Source organism: Eumetopias jubatus, unplaced genomic scaffold, assembly GCF_037043125.1.
Source record: "Eumetopias jubatus isolate StellerSeaLion01/CBP00866 unplaced genomic scaffold, mEumJub1_p1.0 scaffold_4, whole genome shotgun sequence".
Taxonomy (NCBI): Eukaryota; Metazoa; Chordata; class Mammalia; order Carnivora; family Otariidae; genus Eumetopias; species Eumetopias jubatus.
In genome coordinates, this window is record NW_028274810.1 from 105,367,084 (window position 1) to 105,390,208 (window position 23,125).

At 60.4% G+C, this 23,125-nt stretch overlaps 1 protein-coding gene across 1 annotated transcript in view; it reads right to left on the reverse strand.

Moving 5' to 3' along the window:
- The window catches only part of PRDM16 (PR/SET domain 16), a 209,207-nt gene extending 189,175 nt beyond the window's left edge, over positions 1–20,032 (reverse strand). The window contains exons 1-2 of the mRNA XM_028108298.2: positions 19,984–20,032; positions 18,733–19,082 (exon numbers count right to left, since the gene is read on the reverse strand). Of these exons, the coding sequence (XP_027964099.1) occupies positions 18,733–19,082; positions 19,984–20,032 (399 nt within the window). The remainder of the gene's footprint in view (positions 1–18,732; positions 19,083–19,983) is intronic.
- Between the last annotated feature and the right edge of the window lie 3,093 nt (positions 20,033–23,125).

Genomic DNA, 23,125 nt, shown 5'->3' on the forward strand with positions numbered 1-23,125 from the left:
CCCCTCAACCGTGGGGGACCAGAACACAGCCGGTTCACGATGCCTTTCCAGAATGTCAGCCTCAGCCAGGTCCTCTTATTCCTCCGGTTTGGAAAGTTCTGGAGACAGTGCTTGGCTGCAGTGCCCAGGAGATCACGAGACAAGGCCCAGAACTCAGGGAGGTCCCCGGCAAGGATGGGTGGTGAGGGTGCTGCTGAGGCTCGGGGCGCCAATCGCCAGGACAATGCCCTGAAGCAGGGGCACGTCTGTACTAAGTCAGTCTCTGAAAGGCTGCCACCTTGGGGTTCCAGGACATTCCGCGTGGTGTCCCGCCCCCACACGCACCTGCATTGCTTCCAGCTGGACGGTGCCGGAGGCGGGCGGAGGCTGCCCAGCTCTGGCCGCCGGCCTGGCTCTCTGAGGGGAGCACGTGCATGCAAGTGACCTTCACAGACCTCAGCAGCAAACGGGAGCCTGGCCGGCTCTGGTGTGTCTGAGGTCAGGACTGGGCACCTGCGGAGCTGGTATCCTCTGCTCCCTTACTCGGGACATTTTTCTGGGCTCCCATGGATTTCAAATGCGACCATGTTTGGTAAATCCCAGTCTGAGATTGATTCTGGGTTCTTATCTTGTTGCTTTCCTGCTCAGGCATGAACGTTTACCAGATCAATGATTAATTTTTCTTGTCACTGGAACCAGAATTTTCCCATATTTTTGACAAAAACGTTCAAAGGCTGCCTGACGTCGGCCTACCCCACCCTGCAAGTGCAGCACGGAGCGTTCCCTGCTGAGCTCACTGGGAATTGCCCAGACGGCCTTGTCGGCGTGAGCTCCCTGACAGGCCGGTCCGCCACCACTGCCTACCCCCTCGAGCAGGAATACGTCTCCACACCAACCGTGGCGATGTTGATGACCCTTGCATTAAATAGGAGACGAATAACCAGAAACCAGGACATCTCCGCTCAGCGAGACTTGCCGCCTCTGTGTGGGGGCCGGCAGGGAGCCACGGGGGGGTTGGGCCGACCCAGGTCTGCCGCGCCCCATGCGACCTGAGCCCTCTGCCCCGCTCGCTGGCCTTGTCCCACCCCCTGGCTCATGGCAAGAGCCTGCCGGGGCTGCCATCCTGCAGGCGGGTGACATGCTCGTCCCTGCTCAGGGCTGGACAGAAGGACTGTCTGTCTGTTCTCTCCTGGTCCCCCTGGGGTCTCATGTACACCTGCATGGCCGCTTCAGGAACGAGGAAGAAGAACCCACCTTCTCTAAGCCTGGGCAGGGGCCCAACTCTGGCTTAGGCCAGATGCTCTGGAAAGGAACGAGCGGTGCCAGGGCCAGAAGCCGTGTGGGGAGATGGGCAGCCTATTCCCGAGCCCAGTGGTCGCAAGGGGCACGGGCAGCGGCAGAGGGCCAGGCACAGGATATTGCCATCCCCTCAGCACATGGGCGCCTGCAGGTTCCCTATGGGCACCTGGTCCTGGCAGATGGCAAAGGCACCCGCAGGAGCAAGCGGAAACTGCTCCAAAGAAGGAAGCAGGAAAATCCTGGGATCGACGCCTCCTTAGCCTCCTGGGTCTCAGCCGAGGGCGGTTCTGTTGCCCAGAGGACGTCTGGAGTGTCCGGACACAGTCTGGTCGTCAGGACGTCGGCTGGGGGCTGCTGCTGGCAAGCGGGGTGCTCGGTACCCGGAGTGCCCGGGCCCACGCCCAAAGCCGAGACGCCCAGGCCTGCGAGTCAGGAGAGGCAGTGGCAGAAACCTGCTTTGAACAAAGAATGTGAGATGCCTCTGTGCGGGTCACTCCACTTGCCCTCCTGTCACGCCCCGGGGGGTGACTCTGGGGCACCTCACGGGCCTGGCACGCTCGCAGGCTACACATGGACCTGCCGTCTGAATGCGGAAGGCACTGGACAGTCCCCACCATCCCCACAGCCAGAGAGCCTGGGACCACTTTCCAGGCAGGCACACTGAGGCCCCGTGGGGAGGGCCACCACCGTAACGGCTAGTAGACCCGTGATCCGAACCTGGGCAGTTGCAAAGGGTCTCGGGACCACCCTGCCCTAGGCCACAAAACTGGGCAAAGGGACTTCCAGCTGCCACCACCCACAAGCATAACTTAAAAATAACCCTGAAAGCAAAGCCCTCTCCTTCATCAGCTCTGGCCGGCACTTGGCTGCTTCCAAACTGCCCCTTGGCAATGTGCTGGTCTCCCCGGGAAGCAGAACCTCACGTATCTTCGCTGCGCACGGATGCCAAAGGCACTGAGGTCGTAAAATCCGCTGTTAGGAAGGGATCTGGTCGGGCCACGCGGCCGGGGAGTTTGCAGGGTGTGGATGTGCGAGAGGTGTAATTAAATGACCTTGCAAATTTCTTACCAAATCATAAAAAAGGGACAAACAGTGTTGAGCTAGAACTCTTTCTTGGACATTATCTTGGAGACCGAGGTTGCCGAGCTGGTGCGCCACGCGCCACGGGGACACGTCCGCCTGCCTGGGAGCCCCCCACCCCGAGACCATCCCCCGAGGTCTGGCTCCAGTCTCTGGCCGGTTCCTCTCGTCTGCATCCCGGGGGCCACCTTCACCTCCCTGGAAGCTGGCACACGGTGGGGATCGCGGGCTGCACGGACCTCCTCTGCGTGCCCTGTGTGGGCTGTTGCCTTCTCCCTCCCCCCTCCCGTGACCAGGGTGTGTGTGTGTGTGAGGCTGGCGCGTGTCTCAGACTCCCTCATAAACGGCGGTCACTGGAGACCTTTGCGAAGGCATGCCCCTCTGACCGGGCACCAGGACCTCAGCCCTGACACCCATCACTTCACTTCCCTGCGAGTAATTTCTTCACTGCTGCTCAGGAAACATTTATGGTCTGTAGAAAGAGTAAAACGTACGCCTGCCATTTCATAAAACATCCAGGTCTCCACCCCGAGGGCTCCCGAAGCCCGCCATCTGCCATGTCATCCCTGGGGACACACAGGTGCTCGGAAGGGACTCCTTGTTGCAAATAAATGCGTATTTGCTCATCCCCAAGGACGCATACCCATGCCCACCCAGCCTGGGGCACACACAGCTGTTCTCTCCCTCCAACACCTGAGTAAATCTATCCAGGAAAATCAGATACCATCGAACATCCTGGGAGCTCCGCCACCTTGCGGACTTGAGGAGTTCACGAAGGTTTCTGAATAAATCTCGCCAGGGCTCAGGACCTGCCACTATGCGGGCTTTGCTCCTTCCTGGGCCCTGGCCCATGTGGGCGAGAAGGGCATGCAGCCTCCAGCAAGCACGGGCAGAGCCAGTCTCCCCAGCGACACCCAGAAGCAGAGACGCAGCATCAATAAAGCCCGTTCCGGACGTTCACTCACTGGGAGGTTTGACACTTGTACCTCCTGACACCGCTTGCTGCAGAGGGAAGGCCCAGGTCAGTGTGGGGCAGCGGGCCCTAGAAGGCCGCCCCAAACCAGCTCTGTGACCCCGGACAAGGGCTTTGCTAAGCAAACCAGGACAACGGTGCTCCTTGGGGCCCCTGGTGAAGGGGAACGAGGTGGGGAGGTCAACGGGTCCACAGCTCCGATGAACACTGAGGAAACCTCTGGTTGGGCCAGCGGGTCCCGCGGGGGCTTGGGGGGTGTGCCTCACGGCTGCTCTGTGCCAAGTTCTAGAATTGGGGCCCTCTGGATCCCTGTGACATCCAGATCCCCGCGAGATGGTGGCTTGGGGATGCGGACGTGCCCGCAGTTAAGGCACATGCCGCACGCGGTCAGGGGCACGAGCGGGCCAAGAGGTGCTGGCCCCCGCTGTGGGTGGGCTTCCAACAGCAAAGCAGCTTCTCTGAGGGTGCAGGAAAGGCCGTCCCGCCCGCCACACGCCCAGCCGGCACCCCTGAATACCACGCTGCTTCTCACCTCCCCAGGCCGGCCTCACGGCCAGACTCGCACTTAATCCTTATTTTCTTTAAAAAACGGATTAGGAAAATCTCATCTGGAAAATTAATTAATGTGCGAATTCAACAAATATTTACTGAGCATAGCACTTTGTCAGGTATTTAGTGTTCATGTAGCCTGTGGCCGCCCCCCCCCCGTCCCCACTCTGTCCGTGGGTTTGGGGGCAACTTCCCAAAGCATCATTCCCTGACTCAACTCGTGAGACGCAAACCCGCCACGTGAGCGTGTATTAAATCTCCATCCTTGGAGTGGATGGTGGGCTGGGGGTCAGGCGTCCTTGGCGGGCGAGCTCGGCTGACACGGGCGACCCGGCCCACGGCCTCCCGGGACATGTGCGGCGAGACGAGAAGGAGCTCTTCGGAGCGCCCTTGATGTGTGCGTGTGATTGTGTCCGCTGTCATTCCTCCCGGGCGCTGGGATTACTCTCAATGCCCCCTTTTCCCGCCCTCTGCCTGTCACTGGCTGTAGGTAAGTATATCCTCCAGGAGCAGCCCCCGCCCCCAGCCAAACAAAAGTGAGCTCGCCGCCCCTTTCCCCAAGAAAAGAAGCCGGAGCCTTTTCATGAGCAGTGAATGGGGCCCCTCATTTAGGCCGCATTATACCCGGGCCTTCATTTCCCCTTTCCTGCTTTGCCTCATTCAGGGGGGCTCTGACTTCAACTAATTCGATAACAATCCCTCCGGGCCTTCCCAGCCCCTGGCTCTGGAGGACATTGTCCGGGTGCGCGGCCTTCCCCCCCGCACTGGTCCCGCTCTCCAATTAGCCAACCGCTGGGCCTCTGTCCGTCTCCACGCTCTCCTGCCGCCCGCCCACTTTTAACCATTTCTTTTTGAACGGACTCCCGAGGGCCTTCGGGGGCGCGCACCCCTGGTGCTGGGGTCAGCAGCCCTGGGGTCCGGCAGAGCGCAGACACGCGCCCGCACGGCCTCTCCGAGGCTGGTCCGCAACCCCTCCCGGGGCCTGCGTGGCCTTGGCGGGAAACCTGAAACACAACACAGCCGCGCCTTTGACCCCCAACCTCGCCCGGCACTGGTTCCGGGAGGAGCCAGGCGAGTCCTTGGCATGGGCGGTGTCGAGGGGGTCCAGGTGCCCCCGCCGGCTGGTTCTGGGGGGCCTGTCTCCCCGGCGGGTGGGGGTCTCGCGCTGCTCTCATCCCGACGAGCACTCCCCTCTCAGGTGCTGACGCTGCATCTCTTTGCCCCCCACATCAGCGTCTCCTGCTTGAGGAAGACGTTTCCGGAGCCCTGCAGGGAGCATTGCAGGCTGGCCGGGGCGCAAGCACAGACCAGGGTGAGGGGCTGGGTCTGCCAGCTCCCACATGATTCCCCTGCTGCTACCCCCACATGGAAAATGTCGGGATTAGCTAAAAATGCTAACCCTAAAAAAGTATGTTACTGTCATGATCTGTGCTATGATTCACCAAACCCCTCCTGGGTCTTTCGGCGCCACGCCCTGTGTCAGACATGGCCTGTCAGGCATGCTCCACCCCTTGGCCGGGGGTCTCGGCACCAGCATCACATACAGGGGTCCCCAGCACGACTTCCCGTTCCTTATGCTACCTGAGTATGACCCGGCCCAGGTGTTTAATCTCTAAGGGGTCTGTATGGGGTGAATCCTGTACCCCCAAATTCACATGTCAAAGTCCTAACCCCGGGGACCTCAGAACGGGGCCTGATGTGGAAATAGGGTCATTGCAGATGTGATTAGTGGAGATGAGATCACACTGGGGTGGGGTGGCCCGGGTCTAACGTGACAGGCGCCCCTAGAGAAGGAACACAGTGCACCCCACAGTGCAGATGAAGCCAGAGGTCCTGGGGCGATGCGTCTACACGCCATGGAGTTCTAGCTGGCCACCACATTCTGGGGACGGTGTGGGGCAGGTCCCACGGAGAGGCGGCCGGGGATAGCGCAGGCCCCTCACTGGGGGCGGCAGCCACCCTCCTCGCTGTCAGGTGCTCCGGGCTCAGGAAACTTCTGTCATCCATTCGGCTCCTTTGCCCTCAGGTGTTCTGTTCGGAAAGCACTGTAGAAGGAAGGCTCGCCAAGACTGTTTGGGCACCAAGGTCATTTTTTTCTGAGGTGTCTCATTGTTGACTTAGTCCAGCGCCGGGCGGCAGTGCATGGAACTGTCTGGGGGTCACTTCTGATGACCACTGTGAGCCCCCCTTCTGCACAAGGGCCCAGAGAAACGAAGGAAGGAGCCAGGCGCTTGGTTCCAGGGACCCCGGGAGGCAGTCCACGGGAACCTCAGGGTCAGAGGGCTCATCGGGGACAAAATGCCCATGCGGAGAGAACCGCGGCCCTGAGCTTGGGGGTGCGCCGCCCGTGTGGCCATATTCTGTTAGAGAAAACTCTCCCGAGCTCTTCTGTCACCCCCGCCTCGAAAAGATCAGCGCATTCAGGCGATAGGCTGCAGATGGGAGGCGCCCTGGGGACGACTGGTGTCCATCCTCTTGGTTAACATGTGGGGAAACTGAGGCCATCGGGGGATGGCTTGAGTCTCAACAGCATCTGGGGTCTGAGCCACCTTCCTCTGTCTCCCACACCATCTTGGAAAACCCCACAAATTGTCTGATGCTTACAAGGGACAAACAGAGAGTCTCGAAATGGCCATCGTGTCCCTCGCCTGCTGAGTACTAGAGGGTGTGACGCAGGCCAGGTGATCCCCATGCGGGTGGCAGATGGGCTGGGCCTTCTTGCTCTTAGAACAGGTGTGCAGCACTGGGCCCTGACCCCTGCCGTGCAGGTTTCTCCATGTTCCTGCGTGTCCCAGTGTGAGGGGCGCCCCGTTACTGGAAATGGGTGAAGCAAAGTGAATGGACCGGGTCTGGGCTGGACCGGACGCCCCAGTTTACCTGCTCTGTTAGCAGCATCAGTTACCATTCCTGAGACTCAGTTTTCCCTTTTGTAACGGAAAGGATGAATGTCCACCTGGAGGTCAGGTGGGGGGCAGGATGACACCTCCCAGGGAGCCACCTCCCGGGCTGTGCACCACGAGACCAGTGAGGACCACTGAGCCGTGTGCAGCCCGGGACCCTCGGAAAGGGGTGTAAGCAGACAGCCACACCCAGAGAGGGGGCCCGGCCTGGATTCCGGGGAACATGAGGAACGCCCTCGAGCAGGTGGAGCAGGGTGACTGCCCCAGGGAAGTGCTGTCCTCCCCGACCTCAGCCCCGGAGGGCACAGGGCACGGCTGGACATGTAGCATCTGTGCGGATGAACGGGCACCGCTCAAGCAAGGAGGCCAGAGGGGCTGTGGTGTCCGTGACGGACTGCAGAGGAGGCCAGTCCTCTGCAGCGGGCAGGTCCGCTTGCCAGACAGGGAGGGTGGGAGACCCCGCCCTCGTGGGCTCCAGTGCCGTGGTCCTGGCACAGAGAACCCGCCCCGGGGGCCACAACAAGTGTGCAGCCTCGGGTTGGGGAACCGGAGCCCGGTGCCACCAAGACCACCTGGGCCCGATGGGCCTGCTGCTTCGGGCTCCCAATCGTTAACGTATTTTCAATCCAGTAAACAAGGGAGTCGATCCAAGACAGACGGACCCTAAGGAGTCGGGAGTTCTGGCTTCACGTCTCAGGCTGTACGCGGCCTGGTTTTGGGGAGGGCCTCGCATCTCCAGACAGGTCCTGGCTGTGGGCCTTGGCTCACGGTCTGGCTGGAGGTCCGTTGGAGGGACGCACGCTCGGCTGACGTCCGGGGGCTGGGGCCTGCGGTGGGGGTGGGGGGGGAAGGGTAGAGACCACCACCCTCGGGTTCTGCAAGGCGCCTTGAGCCCGCTGCTCCCAAGGGCCAGCAAGCCCGCGTCCCCACTGTTGGCTTGGATGCCCTGGTCGTGAGCGGTGGAGTGCCGACTCTTCGGGGACTGTGTCCCACAAGCCACGTGACTCCTTGGAGGCAGGGGAGGCGCTGAGATGCCCGGAGGGCCGGGAGACAGGCTGGAGCCGAGATCGGTGGAGGCCGGTCTGCCAGACTGGAGATGCTCCTCTCGGTCACCGTGTCCCTGGACGGGCTTCCAGGTCGGCTCAGTGACAGTAACCCCCCACAACAATGCCAACCGCACAGACAAGGGAACATGTCTTCTTCCAGGGGGCAGCTCCTATGATGATATTAATGGAGCTGGAGGGTGTTTATCAAAATGCAGAACAGACCCCTCTTCCATCCCCTCCAGCCCACGTGAGGGCACAGAGCCCAAGGTCCCTGTCCACAGAGGGACATCAGTCACTGAGGGAATCTGCCTTCCCAGGGGTCCTCACCCAGGCTTGGATGTGACCCTGGATCTACTTGTAGTCCCGACCCCACCCTTCTCTCCCCGACCCCGCCGTCTCCTGGTGTGGGGCTGGAAGTCGGTGCCAAGTGCGGTGGCGGCCCCTCCCAGGAGGACTTTCAGGGAAATGGAGGCTCGGTGGCATGTCCTGCAGAATTTTCATCCTGAGGCCCCTGACCAGGGTGGCCGAGGACAAGGCAAGCACCCTTAATTCCCACTGCATGTTTAGGAGCCCCAAGCTCCGGCTTCAGGTCCCGCCAACGGCTCTGAGGTCTCCTACTGTGCTTGAGTCTAAAGGAAGCCACGGGCAAAGGGCCACATCCACGGCGGTGTCCCACCGCAGGCCAGACCTCAGTGCTGTAAAGAGCTGGCCGATGCTCACCTTCCTTGAAGCCAGCCCTCACCGGGGATGTCCGGTTGTGCGGCTGAGCAACAGAGGGGCCCCTGGGAGCCTGGGCCGTCGCCACCGTGGGCTCTCCCAGCTGGAAGGACGGAGGCGAGCCCTCAGCATCCGTGAGGAGACCGTCTCCATCATCAGCTCGGCGGGCGGTCTGACATCACAGCCTGCTGTGTGCGCCCAGGAGGTGGAGGCCTGAGACGTCCCAATTCCCCGGGAACAGAAGAAGAGGCAGACAGAAGGTGGGACAGCAACCCTGAGCCCACCGGGGGTCAGAACCACCTCGGAAAGTTCAGATTTGAGAAAGGGTCACCTGGGGTCCCCCAGGGCTGTGCAGGGCGGCAGCAACCTGGGCAGCGGTCGGGCCCGCAGCGGTGCATCCTCTGGCTCCCCCGCATTTGGCAAGCCCGGGAGGTCGGCATGCCATGACCGGGGAGCTCCGGGGCTCAACCCGTTTGCCTGGCCGCGAGAGGCGCACAGCCGGGCCAGGGAGCCCCGGGTGATTCTTCACACACACGAGGCTTATCACAAGCTCACTCAGTGGGATGCCCTGGTGTGAACCAAACACCACTCGCCAGAGCAGCAGGAACCTTCTAGAAATGGGCTCTTGGGAAGGCCCTCAGGCCAAAGCGCTGCCCACGCTGGCTTGTGTGAGGTCTGGCCCCTGCAGGAGGGAGGGCAGAGCCGTGGCCATCCTCCTGGACCTCAGTGGCTAGTCCTGGGGGTGCCGGGGCCTGTAGGCCATTTCATATCCTTATTGTTACTTGCTGTCTGGATCACCTTTGGCCCAGAAGGCGGCCAGGGGAGGGCGCCCAGCCACCCACAGGCCCTGCCCTCTTTGGGAAACACCTGGCTGTGTCTCCCGGGCCAGTCCCTGCACTTCCCACGGCCGTTTCCTGCTTTGGCCCCGACCCCAAGTTGCCCATGGAAAACGAGGACCCGCCAGGCATCCTAAACCCTGTCCCCTCCTGGCAGCGGCCTCGGGGCCTCCACTGAGGGCCTGGCTGAGAGGCAGGCTGATAAATTAGTCTAGAGGGAAACAAGGCCGCTCCTACTTGTAAAAGGTCACGGCGACTTTGTTCTGGGTGAGGGTTTATCTCAGCCGCCGCAGGGACAGACAATGCCGCAGGCCTAAATGGCAGAAATCTTAGCTCCTCGTGAAATGACTGTGCTGATAAGCCCGATGGACTTTAGAAAGATCTAAATGGGCCAGGAGTGATGTGGGTATCTGGGACACGACCGAGCAGAGAGGACACAATGGGGTGTGCAATTAGACTGGGCATTAGCCCAGACGGGGGACGTGCCGTCTGCGAGCCAGACTCAGGTGGCTCCCGCGGCAGAAGGACATGCAGGCCGGACCCACGAGGGCCCCCGGGCGCTGCCGCTGGAATGCTGCCCTGGGAAACGGCCACACGTGTGACAGGTGTCGGGGTCCCGGCGCCCCGGAGGGTGCCACCCGGACACTTTACTCTCAACATTTTTCTTCTCGGAGGAGGAGACACCCCCAGATACACCAGCGTGAATCCTGAGGACTGACTCCCTTTTAGGCTGTTTTATTCACTGGGCTCTAAATGGTGTGAAAGGCACGGCAGGCGCCGTGTGGAGCATACCCTCCATGGACTGTTAGCCATAATCCCCCACCCCCGCCAGTCCTGCGCCCACGCTAACCGCTCCCCCACAGAGAGGCCGCCCTGGGCTGATCGGACCCTTGATCGGGGCAAAAACCAGCCGCCTCATAGCGCCCGGCACCCAGCAGGACGGACGGAACGCACAGCGCCCTGCGCCAGCCCTGAGCCGAACAGGGCGGGCACCTGCAGGGGTCCCTCGGCAGTGTGAGCCGCTGTGTTGCCCTCGGTTTTGGCTGAGGCGGAGGTGGCCGGTGACATGCCGAGAACACATTCCTAACCCAGGGGTGACCGGTCATAGAAATTCTCAACTGGAGAGAAGCTCTGATAAGCAGGCCAGGCCTGGCTGGGAGGTTCACGCCCTTGTCCCATGACCCAGGGAGACCTTTTATGGCCTGCAACGCCTGGGACTCTCGTCCAACCCAGCGAGAGGGAGGCCTATGGAGGGGCTGGACCTAGGATGGCCCAGGCCCATGCTGGGGTTTCCCAGGGAGCCCCCCGGCCAGTGCTGCCCACTCCACTCCCTGGGAGGTCTGCTGCTGGGGAGTCTCCAAAATAGAAAGATTTCTGTATAAATGATGATGGTGCAGATGGTTCGTCCTGGCAGGTGGGTCCCCACCACTGCCTCCCGCCTCGGGCAGGCGGGGTCAGCCCAGAAGGGGCCACCAGCGCCACCTGCGGAGTCTGAGTTCTGCCGTAGGACAGCAGACAAAGGAGCTTGAACTCGCTGCACACCTCCCCTTGGAATGGGGGGAGCCGTGGCCCGGCCATCACCCACTGGGCATGGCGGGGGCATGGGGTGTCCACGTGGGCTGGAGGCACGGGGGAAGGGGTCGGCTGAGTCCCTGCCCCGGCATGAGTGGGCTACATGAGCAGCAGGGGCACTCGGCAGGGCACCGAGTCTGATCACAGACCCCTATGCCAACCTACTGTGAGACCCTGCGTGACCCCCCCCCCACACACACCCAGGGCTTCGGGCTCCCACCTGCACCATGAGAGCAAGAACAGTCGTGCCCCCAGGGCTTTCCAGGCATGAAGTGGTGGCTGTCCCAGCCACGGCCATGGGAGGGACCCACTGTACGGGGGTGAGAGCCCTAGGGCCCCCTTGCCCAGCCTCACCTGCCGCCCCGAGCTCAAGCTGGTGACGCTGGGGCGGCCAGGGTCCCCTCTGTCCCCTGCTCATGGGGACAGCCCCCTTGGTTACCCCACCCCCACTCTTTGTACCGGGCCCTGACAGGCTCCGTGGTCAAGAAAGGCTCTGTTGCTAACTGTCCTCACACCTGCAGGAAAATGTCTCTCTGTAGTCCCAGGGGTGAGGGGAGGGAGGCACCTGGAGGGGCAGCAAATTCAAGGTAAGCCCCCCTTCCCCAGGACTTGGGTCCGGAAGGGACTCCTCTGAGTGCCCAGGCTCCCATGGCTAGTTAGGGTGCATATTCCCAGGGACCCCCACCGGACTCTAGCAGATTCACCCCGAATCTGCATTTTGAAAGAGCCCTGGAGGATGCTCAGCACAACAGCTTGGGACCCAAGCCTAAGGTGAGCAGGGCGGGCTGTGTGCCCCTCCCTGGCCTCGTTCAGGGCCAGAACAAAACTTTGTGTGCAAAGGGTGATCCAGACCGTGCCTCAGAGGCTGACTGGCTGGGTGGGTCCTGCCATGAGGCTCCAGCCTGGACGCATCTCAGCCCCAGCCCGGCCCCGGGCGCTCAGGGGCAACGGCTGAATCCTGACCCAAAGGCTCTGTCTGGGGTCTGGAGAATTCCACATAAGCAACAGGGCCCCCTGACGGGTGGTGGCTAACACCGTGCCAGGCCCCCTGCTGCCCACGGGGCTGGGACGTGGGATCCCTTTACAGACGGCAGAATGAGGACCGGGCGTAGAAAGAGCATCGCGTGGACAGTGTGCAGCACACAGCAGGCGCCCAGTGACCGCGGGCCATCCCCCTGGTCTGTACGCCCGGCCACACAGCAGTGGCCAGGTCAGCCCGCCCCGGCCTCGCCAGTCCGGCCCAGCACAGAGGGCCTTTGTCACCTTCCCTCCATGTACCAACCCCTATTTTCCTGGAGGAGAGAAAGAGAGATGGGAGGGAGGTGACAGAGCACTCGGCTCTCTGGTCTTGGCCTTCAGAGGCAGCAGGAAGGGCTGAGCCAGGGCCCCATGGGAACGGGCTGCCGAGCAGAGCAGAGGGGAAGCCAGCCTCTCCTCTCCCCCACCTCCCGCCCTCTTCCTTCTGACAACCCGTCAGGATTTTCCACGGTGCTGCTTCCCAAGCAAGCCTTTCCAGAGCAGGGGTGGGCTTGGTTGTCGCTGGTGTGTGTGTGTGAGAGAGAGGGATGCACAGGGTAAAATACCATTTAAGAAGTTGGTATTCGGGGACGTCTCTCGAATATGAAAAGAAAATATTTATTTCCTTTTTCGCTTGTGAATCAGAATGCTCTATTTAAAGAAAGTACCCTCTGCTGGATTGTGGCTGAGTTATTACCCCTTAAGGAAATAAAGGAGAACACTATCAGGGAGGTATTCTTAGTCATTCTCTCCCCTTTTTTCTGAAATTCCTTATATACCCGCGCCTCAGAGCCGGGCCTAAGATAGTGCAGAATCCCATGGCATTCTTAGGCTGGAAACGTCTGGACCCGATGTCATGGTGTTCAGGAGTGACGGCATGGGGTGTGTGCCGAGTGGCTCCTGGAGAGCGAGGAGTCCACGAGTGAGGTTCTGGGCATGCACACCGAGGCCGTGCCCTGTTCCCACGGGACGTGGCCCCTCGGATCCAGATGCCCCAAACGCATGACTGTCCAGGTGTTGTTTCCGAGCAGTGTGAGCATCCACTGAGCCACATGCTTACAACTTCCAGAATGTATGGGGTACCTCTTAACACATTCAGAAAGTCATTAGGGGGAGAAATACCCTGCCATGTGTCTCAGCCTAAAATAAAACCCCAGGCCGCCCAGACAGAGAGTGGAAAGCATCGGGGGTGAGTCAGTGCCAGGCAGGGGACAGCAAAGCAGGGAGGTTCTGAGACTCCTGGGGCCGGGGGGTGGGTTGCTGTCCCTGACGATTCCCAGTGTGCACAGAGAAAGGATGGCGGAGACTTGGGGCCGAGAATACTGCATTCGAACACTTAACCTGTGAGGCTGTCAGAGAGGCAGGGGGCCACGGAGCGGAGCCTGCACGGTGTGGGCCGCTGCCCCTTCCCAGCCCCGACGTGGCCACACCTCTTACCCCACGACGGGAATGCCGAGAGTAACACACAGTGAGACCGTCTAAGAGCCACCCCAGCGGGGCACGCATCTGTGTCCACTCCAGCGTGAGAGCCGCACAGAGGAGGCTCAGGCATGGTCCCCGCACGGGGGCGTGTGAGCAAGTGTGCATGGGCACGCATGGGCCGCAGGGAGCACAGACGCCTCCCCCGGTGGGTGGGGGGAGGCCCCGGGGAGAGCTGACCTCGGGAACAGCGACAGGCAGCGTCTGCTCAGTACCCACATGCTCCTGAAGACCCAACCCCAGCGGCCCCTCCCACACCTCTCTGGACCCCCGTGGACTGAGCACCCTGGGCAACAGGGTGGCAGTTTTTGGAGGCCCTCTGCTTGCCAGAGCTGCCAACTCCAGGCAGGGTGGACAGGTACCTCCTGCCCTTGGAGGCCAGGAACCCAGTCTAGGATTTTCAGCAAAATCCAAAGGTGCGTGTTCACGCATGTGTGTGTGTGCGTTGTGCATATGCATGTGTGCACATGGGGGTGCATATGCGTGTGTGCACGTGTGTGCGTGTGCACGCGTGTGTGCGTGTGTATACGCGTCTGTGTGCATATGTGCGTCTGCATGCATGCACACACATGCGGGAGCATGTGTGCGTGTGTGTGCATGTGCACACTCACATGTGACCATGCGGGGGCAGGTCTGGTTAACAGCTGGATGTGGAGGAACGAGGCGAAGGTGTTTGAGGTGAAGGTGAATGCCAGAGCAGAAGGAAAAGAGGTTCCCGCAGAGACCCTGGATCTGAGGAGGAGATGGATGCCTCAGGTCGGGGGCCACATGGTTGCAGCCCTGGGGTGTCTGTGTGACTCCCCGGGCACGCCCGGCTAGGCCAGTGAGAAGCCAGGGTGCAAGGCCACCAACCCCAGGACTCCAGGCCTCCAACCTGGGGGCCGGGGAAGGCTTCCCGGTAGTTGGAGAAGCTAGTTCTCGGCTCTTGTGTGTGTGTCCCAGCGCCTCAGAAAGCCCTCTGGCGATGTGAGAGGCTGGATGGCCACCACAGTGGACAGCCTATACTCTGGACCAAAATTAGACCTCCAAACTTCCTCTCATGCTAAGGATGCTCAGCGGCTACCTCGGAAAAGAAAGCATTGCTGTTCTAAAATACATGTAGGTGGGCAAGCCTGGACACATAGAGACATAGCTTCCTCTGAACCCTAGGCCTTTCTCCGGGGGTGTGTTCTGGATCGTAACATACTCTTAAATTTACAGAAATTTCTCAGCATCTGAGAGTGCAGGGCTGGGTGGGAGCCTTCGCCTAGCCTGGTGACTCTGGATGTCCTGGGAGCGTGTGGTCCGCAGGAGGCAGGGGGGGTCCTGGCCCTCAGCAAAGCCTTGCAGCAGGGCCCTGGGGAGCTTGGAGGAGGGGGCTTGGGAGCTGTATGATAGGACAGCCACAGTCCCGGCAGCCTGAGGTCTTGGAGCTGCTATCCCCTGTGACCCCAGAGCTTCCCGTAAGGTCTGGCCCAGACACAGCCTGTTTGTTGATTGAACAAATGAACACGCATATTACTATTCAGAAACTAAAGCCAAGGGATGAGGTAATCCACTTGAGTGAATTCTGCAGATAAATGAAACCCCTCAGTTCACGTTAACATTTTCTACCAGCTTCTCAAACAGAGGCAGAGACACTCATTCAACAGCTGATGTTGGAGCGCCCATTACAGGCCGGGCGATGCGCTGGGTACCGGAGAACCTGCCCTCAGCGTGCTCTCTGGCGGAGACGCAAGGCTCAAGGAGGAAGCAAGCCGAGCGTGGGCACTGTCAGGGTGAAACCTGCTCCTGCCGCCTCCCTCCGGGGTCCTGCACGATGCTCCCCACCCACTGCAAGCCCGGAATCCGGGGCAGGTGGCACCTCCGAGGAGCCCGCTATCTGGGCTGTCCCTCGCAGCCAGCTCTTAATTAGCAAAATAAGCAGCACGATGATAAATGTCATGATTTACTCAACAAATGATCAAAATCATTGTTTTTTCAGACCCCAGGGCAATCAAATGCAATCACGGGGTGATTTATTCTGGGCAGAGTGAGTGGTGGCTGCGTCAGCCGGCGGGCTGAGTCTGGGCAGAGGGGGCTGGGAGTTTGGGTATCTTCCCAGGCAGGGGGACAGACCGCCACCCTCTGAGATGGATCCTGGGGGGCCGTGTCCTCACAGCCCACCCTCCCATCTGGCCACCGGGCTGGCCAGATCCGGGGGTGTCGGGGACCCGCCTGACGTGGGAATCTCTTCCTGGTGTGCCCCAAAGCAGCGAGGGGAAGGAGGTTCAGAGTCACCGACCGTCTGATGCACACGTGGGAGGGAGGAGCCGCATGGGGACGGCGGGAAGGGTGCATAATGAGCAAACTACACTACAAAAAGAGAAGAGAAAACAGGACCATTTTCCGGAATGGTCCAGAACAAGAATTTTGCTCTCAGGGTAGAAAGAGAATGGTTTCCATGGTGTCCCCAAATGATGGTAAGAATAACCTATTTGACCTTGATTTTACACCAGTGTCTGGCTTCTCCCTCGCGTGCTGGGCCCCCAGACCCAGCCCTCCTGGAGAAGCCAGGCCCCCGAGCACAGACTAGCCACAGACCTGCTGCCATCGGGGTGCAGACCGTCCCGGATCCTCCGTGGATCTCCTTTGTCATCTTTGCTAACATGTCATCACTGCTTCTTCCTCAGGAAAGGAATAGTAGGTCAATTGCAGTGAAATCAAATTGCCCTGATTTATAATACTTAATTACCAGTGTAAGCGTGAGCAATTACACGTCCGAAACTCGGCATGTCCCAAGATGATACGCACCCCTGTGCTGTACCTGGGCCCTGCCTCTGACCATCCCGGGTCTGGCCGGCGTCCCCTGCGGACACGACCCTCCAGCGCTGACGATCTCTGCATCCCCCAGTGTCTCGCGAGTGCACTGCCAACCCACAGAGGGCATCTTCGCGGAACCGCGGCCCCGGGGTCTGCCGCGGTTCAAGTGCCTTATTAGCATTCATGACTCAGGGGCTCCCCGGAGGCCCCTCTCCTGTCGAGAATCACAGAAAGACCCGGGATTCCCCGCCCCCCACCCAGGCTCGGGCCCTGTTTGCAAAGGCAAGGACAGGGCCTAACTGTGAAGGGGCAGCCGAGCCGCCAGTCCTGCCAGAGGAAGGCACAAAACAACAGGAAACCGCAATCATCTGTCTGCAGGGACACGTGGGAAATCCAGCAAGGCGCTCACTTACAAGGGACGACGGTCGGTTTTCCTGCCCCAAAGGCCCAAACTGAGGTACGGGGAGCCGGAAAAAAAAATGCCTGGACCTTATTTATTTCAGGCAAAAGTGGGTCTGCCCTGAGTTTTCGGGGTGCCCTCCTCCTCCCCTCTCTCCTGCATCGGGGGAGGCGGAGCCTTCCCGCCCAATTCGGCCTCGGTCGCAAGGACAGCACCACACCGGCTCAGACCCCGTGTGACGGAAGGCCACAAAGCCCAAAGGCGGATCACAGAGGCAGGTCCCCAGCGCCCGAGCTCACGAGGAAAGCAAGGTCAGCCGAGATAATGTCAGGGTGCGTCTGGAACACTGAGGACGTTGGGTTGTGGGCAAATATTCCTAAGTGCTGGCATGAAAGGCAGCTGTGAGGTCACGACCACGGAACAAAGACCACTGCAGACACGGGAGGCGCGCCGTGGAGAACGTTCCCTCACGTACGCAGAGAATAAACAATGTGCAAAGTTAACAGGCCCCGGGCAGATCCTAGTGACAGCCGGTACCAGCCCTGGCACTGAGCGAGCCGAAGCGATACGGACCATTTCTTGAGAAAAAGAGCAAACAGAAACTTTTATCAGGGCAGACAAGCACAAAGTTGCCTCAAGGTCATCCAAAGCGCTACCTGTGGGGTTCGCGTACCCTCTGCCCTCTGCAGGCCGCCCGCTAATTACACAGGCGACATCTCTCTGAGCGTGTCGACAAACACCCTTAAACCCCTCTCTCGAACAGCCGGGTGGGGGGACGCGACACGCCGAGTCTGCAAAAGGCTCTCCTTGGTCCCCTAAGGGGCGACCCCATAAGCCACGAAAGAGCCACGTGCCCACAGAGCCACGGGGATTTCAAACTCCTTTGCTACCCACTGCACCCTGCTCCCAGGCCCCTGGCTGGTCTGCTCTGAAGGTGACCCCGACCTTGAGCGGCACACACCTGTCGGCCACCTCCCGACAGCAGGGGACACACTGGCTCCCACCACAGGGCTTCTGGCCTTCCCGTCCCTTCATCCATCTGGTCGACCCACCTCTCACCTAAACCCTCAAAGCCCTGGGCTTTCAGCTGGTGCCCCATGTCCCCGGCGTCCACACCCCACATGCCACCACGGGCCACATCCCCTCGCCACACAGGGCCCTCTTCCCTCCTTGGACACTTCGCCCCTTCCTAGAGCTGACCTCCAGCAAGCACTTTTGGAAGTTGTGAAACACCCAGAAGGAATCTGGGTTTGCATCTGCATTTTCTGCCCAGGCAGGGTCTTTGCCAAAAATACCACCAAGCATTGGCTGTATGAGGCTGGAAGAACGGCCAGGGCAGCAGGGAGAACACTTCCATGGGGCTTGTGGTCCCCATGAAGACCACCTCGCAAGACCCCCAAACCCTTGACGGGTGCTCTGGGGACAGTGGCGCACCTCATCTAGTGGGCCTCCCCTCTCCTGACCGCAGAGAGGGGCTCCAGAACCATCAGCCAGGCCCAGATTGTTAGGGAAATCTAAGCCGCAGGATGCCCCTCCCTGGCAGGATGAGACTTGTTCCCCCGCTATCTGAGAAGTGGGGGTTCCTCTTAGAGAGCCGGCTGGCCAGGGCACGGTGGGCGGGGAGCTCTGGCACGCACGTGCAGGGGGTGTCTGAGGGCAGCAAGGTCACCAGGCGTGTTTTAGGAGATGCCCCACCCCCATTACAGGAGGTAGGCCCCCATCTGCAGGAGCGTTCCCCAGAGCAGAGACTCCTGTTCTGGGACATTCCATTAATCTGCACGGTTTCGCAGAGACTGCAGCCTTAGCACCTAAGACCCAGACGGGGAGCACGGGTGTTTTAAGACATGAGCTCATTAAAGACACATTTCCGGGAAGAGAGCAGGCCTAGCCTATGGGGGCTGACAGGCGCCCACAAGGACCGCTGATGTTTGCTGAGTCGCGTCATGCAAGCTGCAGGACCAAATAAGCCTGGGAAATGTGACATTCGAGCGCTTTCTCTGACCGAGCCTCCCGCCTCGGGCAGCGCTGCTCAGCCCGGCTTTATAAATAGATTGAACACAAGATAAATGGCCGTGATCAATCACGCTCACACGGGAATGCTCACCTCCCATCCAAAGTCTGCCTCCTTCCACGTGGCCCGGGGTGCCCCCATGTAAGGGCCAAACCTCGCCCCGATTTCCATCCTCTTCTTGGCCCAGATCCCCAGGCCTGCCCCTGGGATGGAGGACTCTCGGAGCTCAAAGTCTGGTGGGATGGGAATGTCCTCAGGAATGTAGACGGGGGCTTCGTACGGCGAGCCCTCCTTGGGGGTGAAGTCCTCGCTGGTGGGGAAGGGGGATGGCGGCCCCATGGGGATGGGGGACACGACGCTGTCCTCTGTCTCGTACTCCGCACTCTCGCCGGCCAGCAGGTCCGGGTCGGGCTCATGCATGTTATTTACAATGTCGCCGTCACCTGAAGGAGACAAGGCAGCGTCAAGCTTCTGTGGCTCGCCCTCCCCCGTGCGTGACACGTAGGGACCACCTGGGACACGGGGCAGAATGGGGACCAAGGGCGCCGACTGCCACCCCCCACCCAGAAGACATGCCCTTTGCTCCACGCTCCAGGGACGTGGGGAAGCGGCGTTCAGAACGCCCACAGGGTTGTGTGGCTCCGCGAGGCCCCACGTGGCCCCCCAAGGACCCATCGGCCCCTTCTGCTTTAGGAAAGCAAGGAGAGGAGATGCCCAAGCTCCAGGAGTTTGGGAATAGTGGGGAGAGCCGTCGGAGAGGGCACCCTACCCAGGGCCGGTAATGAAATACTCTCCAGAACCATTCCGGTTTGTGTCTGGCGTTGGAAATTAGGGGTCAGGGACCTGTCGCAGATTCTTGCAAGGACTCAGAATTTGGATTAGTATGAAATCTGTTCCAACACCTGGGCAGCCCTGGGCGTCCTGGTGGGGGCCAGAGACAGGTTCCTGAGCTCCTGATGACCTAAGGGCCAGTTAAGACAGAGGTTTGCTGAGGTCACAAATGTGGGGGTCATGGGGATGCGGTCACTGGGTCTGAGGTCTGGTGTGGGCCTCTCTTTGGGGTCCATCCTAGGAGACGGTTGGTGCCAAGATACGGCTGCCTGGACGTGCGCCAGGCCTGAGGCACAGGGGGGGCCAAGAGATGTGGGCCGAGGGAAGAATGGGGGAGCAAGGAGTAGCCGGTCAGCCAGGAAAGCAGCTCTGCCCAGAGGAACGGGAAGCGGGGACCCAGACAGCTGGGAGTCCCCAATGGCATGACGACCCCTTGTCCATCCACAGACGGACAGATAAACAGATGTGCCTGTCCACACAGCGGACTGTTACTCAGCGTGGACACCCCCTCACCTCGCTGTAGCGCCGAAGCGCCTGGACGCTCGGTGAAGGGCGCCAGCATGGAGGCTCACGTGGCACGCTTGGTGCACAGGAAGTGTCCAGAAAAGCAAGGCCAAGAGACTGAACTGAACTCATGCTGTGGTTGCTGGGGGCTGGGAGGGAGGGGCCCTGGGAGTGACTGAGTATCGGGCACGGGGTCTCCTCTAGGGAAGGACATGTTCCAGATAGAGAGGGAGGTGTTGGTCGCACACCTGCGTGAAGGTGCCAAATGAGCTGTCCCGTTCGAAAGCTGAACTTGTACGTTACACAACTGTGGACCGTGCCGCACAGAAACGGGGAGGTCAGCAAAGGGCGCCCGCCAACCTCCGACCTGGGCCTTTCTGCCCAAGTCCCTTATGCACTGGCCTGAAACCCAGGGACCCTGCCCCCAGGCCCCTCCCTGTCCTCCCCCCACCCCCGGCGTGGGGCCCAGGGACGCTCAAGCACAGGAGAAATCACTTCAGAGTCCTCACGCCAGTGCAAATAGATCCACTGAGAAGTAACAAAATGTTTTCTTTCAAAAGAAACCAAAGTCTTGAAAAAAAAAAAAATCATGGGGATAACACTTATTTAATTTAGCAGCATTCAGAGAAGTAATTATTATGTTTTACGTGGCCAACGGTTCCCTTCTAATTGACTCGTAGGCTCCTTTCAAAAATGCGACAACAGAAGGGCAGCTATGGTTCTCTTGGCCAGAAAGATCCAAGTCGTTAGGTTTGAAAGAACACCCCCATAAACCTTCCCGGTGACCGTGCACAGCATAAAGGTAAATTGGAAGGGGGGTAATTAACATGCCGCCTCGTTATCTGGAACTGGTAAGTGCAAGAGGCTCACACACAGAATCAGGTTGGGAGCCCCCCTCCCCATGTGCCTCGGGTGCGATGCCTTTGCCTTCCAGGACAATTAGGATCTGCTAGCGCAGAAAGGGGGGAGGGGTCCCCATCCTGTGCATATTCATCTCAGGGCTCTTTGGGGGCTTTTTTTTTTCCTGTTTGAATTCTACTTCCCAAAACTCCTCACCTACTGGAGGAAAACCAAGGCTTTAAGGGCATGTTTAATTTACTGGCCGAGCAAACAGTTTAGGAGAGAAAGGTGGTGTTTCCTGCTGATTAAAGGCAGGCAGTGCACGGCTGGCCTCCCACCCCCGGCAGGCACAGGGGTTAAGTGATTGCCTGAAGCCACCAAGAGAAGCCGGGTCTCCATTCCGCGGCCCCCGCTGTTGGGGGGTGGGGAGCTCTTCTTTCACTGGTGGGGTGAGGAGACCTCATCAGTGTGTGGGAGACATTTGGAGAAAATGAGGTGCTGCAAACAGCCCGAGGCCCTGGAGAAAGCCGCAAGCTGCTCGGGGCCACCGGAGCCTTCCGGGCGACCCGCACAACTTGCCCAGCCCCCCAGGGTCCCCGAGCAGCCAGAGAGGCAGGATCAAAAGAGCATCCTTCCTTAGGCCTGCGCTCCGGCCGGGAGCCCCTCTTGCCCTGGGCGAGGCGGGCATGTACAGGGAGTGGGAATCGTTTTCCCCAAGCCCCCAGGACTGCCGGCACATTCCAGCCAGCACTCTCTCGAAAGTCAGGATGCAGAGCCAAGAACAGGAGCTTTTTATGACTCTGGAAATATAGGCTGTGCAATCGTGTGTTGTTTACTTGTCGGGAGAGCTGAGGTCCTTTATTTGGGTTTTGCGGTAATTTCAGGCTAAGGGTTCATGACTGAGTCCATCGTTCCTAAAAATTCTTTTGGGAGACTTACTAAAAATTCATAAAAGCAGGGAGGAGAGGAGAGGGAGCCTGGAGCTGGTGAGCCAGCGGAGCCGTCCTGAGCCATGGCCACGGGGCACCTGCTGCAGGTCAGCGGCCCCACCGGGTCACTGAGCTCTTGGGAACTTCATGCTGAAACCCCATTTGGAGGCCTGTCACATGCTGCTCGATGTATGAACTACGGACACTCGGTCTCAGAAAACGGGTCAGAGAAGTGAAGAAACCTAGCTGCTCCCTGGGTCTGGACCACACCGGCTGGGAGCCACCATGTCCTCGGTCCCGACCTGCCCTGGGTCCCACCCCAAACCCTGAGTTTAGGGCTCAGTCTCTTCCAGCCCCACAGTGGGAGCCTTGTGCCCCCCCCCCGCCCTAATGGTAGCAAATTACCTCTGATCAGAAGCGCCCCCCCCATCTAAACATCAAACCAGAAGCCAGGATGTCGGGGTCTGGAGAGAGACGAGAGAGACGGCCCCCAGTCAGGACCGTGCCCAGCCTGCCAGTCCTTCCCAGGCTGTCCCCTGCCTTGGTGGCAGAAGCAGCACCTGGAGGACCGTGATCAGCAGGGTGAAGACCACCGGCCCCTGAACCTGCAGCTCCTCCTGCCCTTACACGGAGGAGTGGGCGGACTGGAGCCCTGCCCTTGGCTGGGGGCGGGAGGGAATTCCTCTGGGTCCATGCGTGGTTTGCTCTGCTCCCGCCTCCCCTGCATGCCACGAGGAGCCGGAAACCTGCTGGTGCCTCTGGCAGGGGCGCTGCGCCATGCGGGTTTCGGCGGGGCCGAGGCCTGGGGGGTGAGTGTGCATGTGCAGGCTGCGCCAGGGAGGCACCTCTGGGTGGGAGGGCTCGGCTGCCCTCTGCATGGACACCCCTGAGAAGCAAAAGCCTCCGTGTGCAGCTCCAGAGCCCAGGAACTGAGGCCGCCTTGCCCTTCCTCCCACAAGGCAGAGGGAGGGTGCTCCGGGCCCTGGGCTGCCCCCACCGTGGTCCCAAAAGAGCCTCACAGGGGCATCCCGATGCCGGCCTGCGACATCACTGTCACTTTGGGAATAGTGATATTGCCCACCTGCCCGGCGAGAGACAATAGAGAGCCCTGCCTGTGCGCCCTGTCGCGGGCCCTGGACCGCTCTCCTTGGGCTCACTGCCCTCCAGAACACCCCTTCTTTGCCCCAGGGCTTTCTGCCTCTGGACGCCTGATGTGGCCTGCCTCAGCCCATGGGGCTGTGAGCTCACACCACTGCTGGACGCCGGGCCCTGGGGCCTCAAGCCCCCGTCCCTCGTGCCCAGAGAGCCACCGGCCCAGCTCTGGAGGCCAACCCCGCCAGGCACGCTAGCTCCTGGGACACAGGGAGGCACACCGCGTGGGC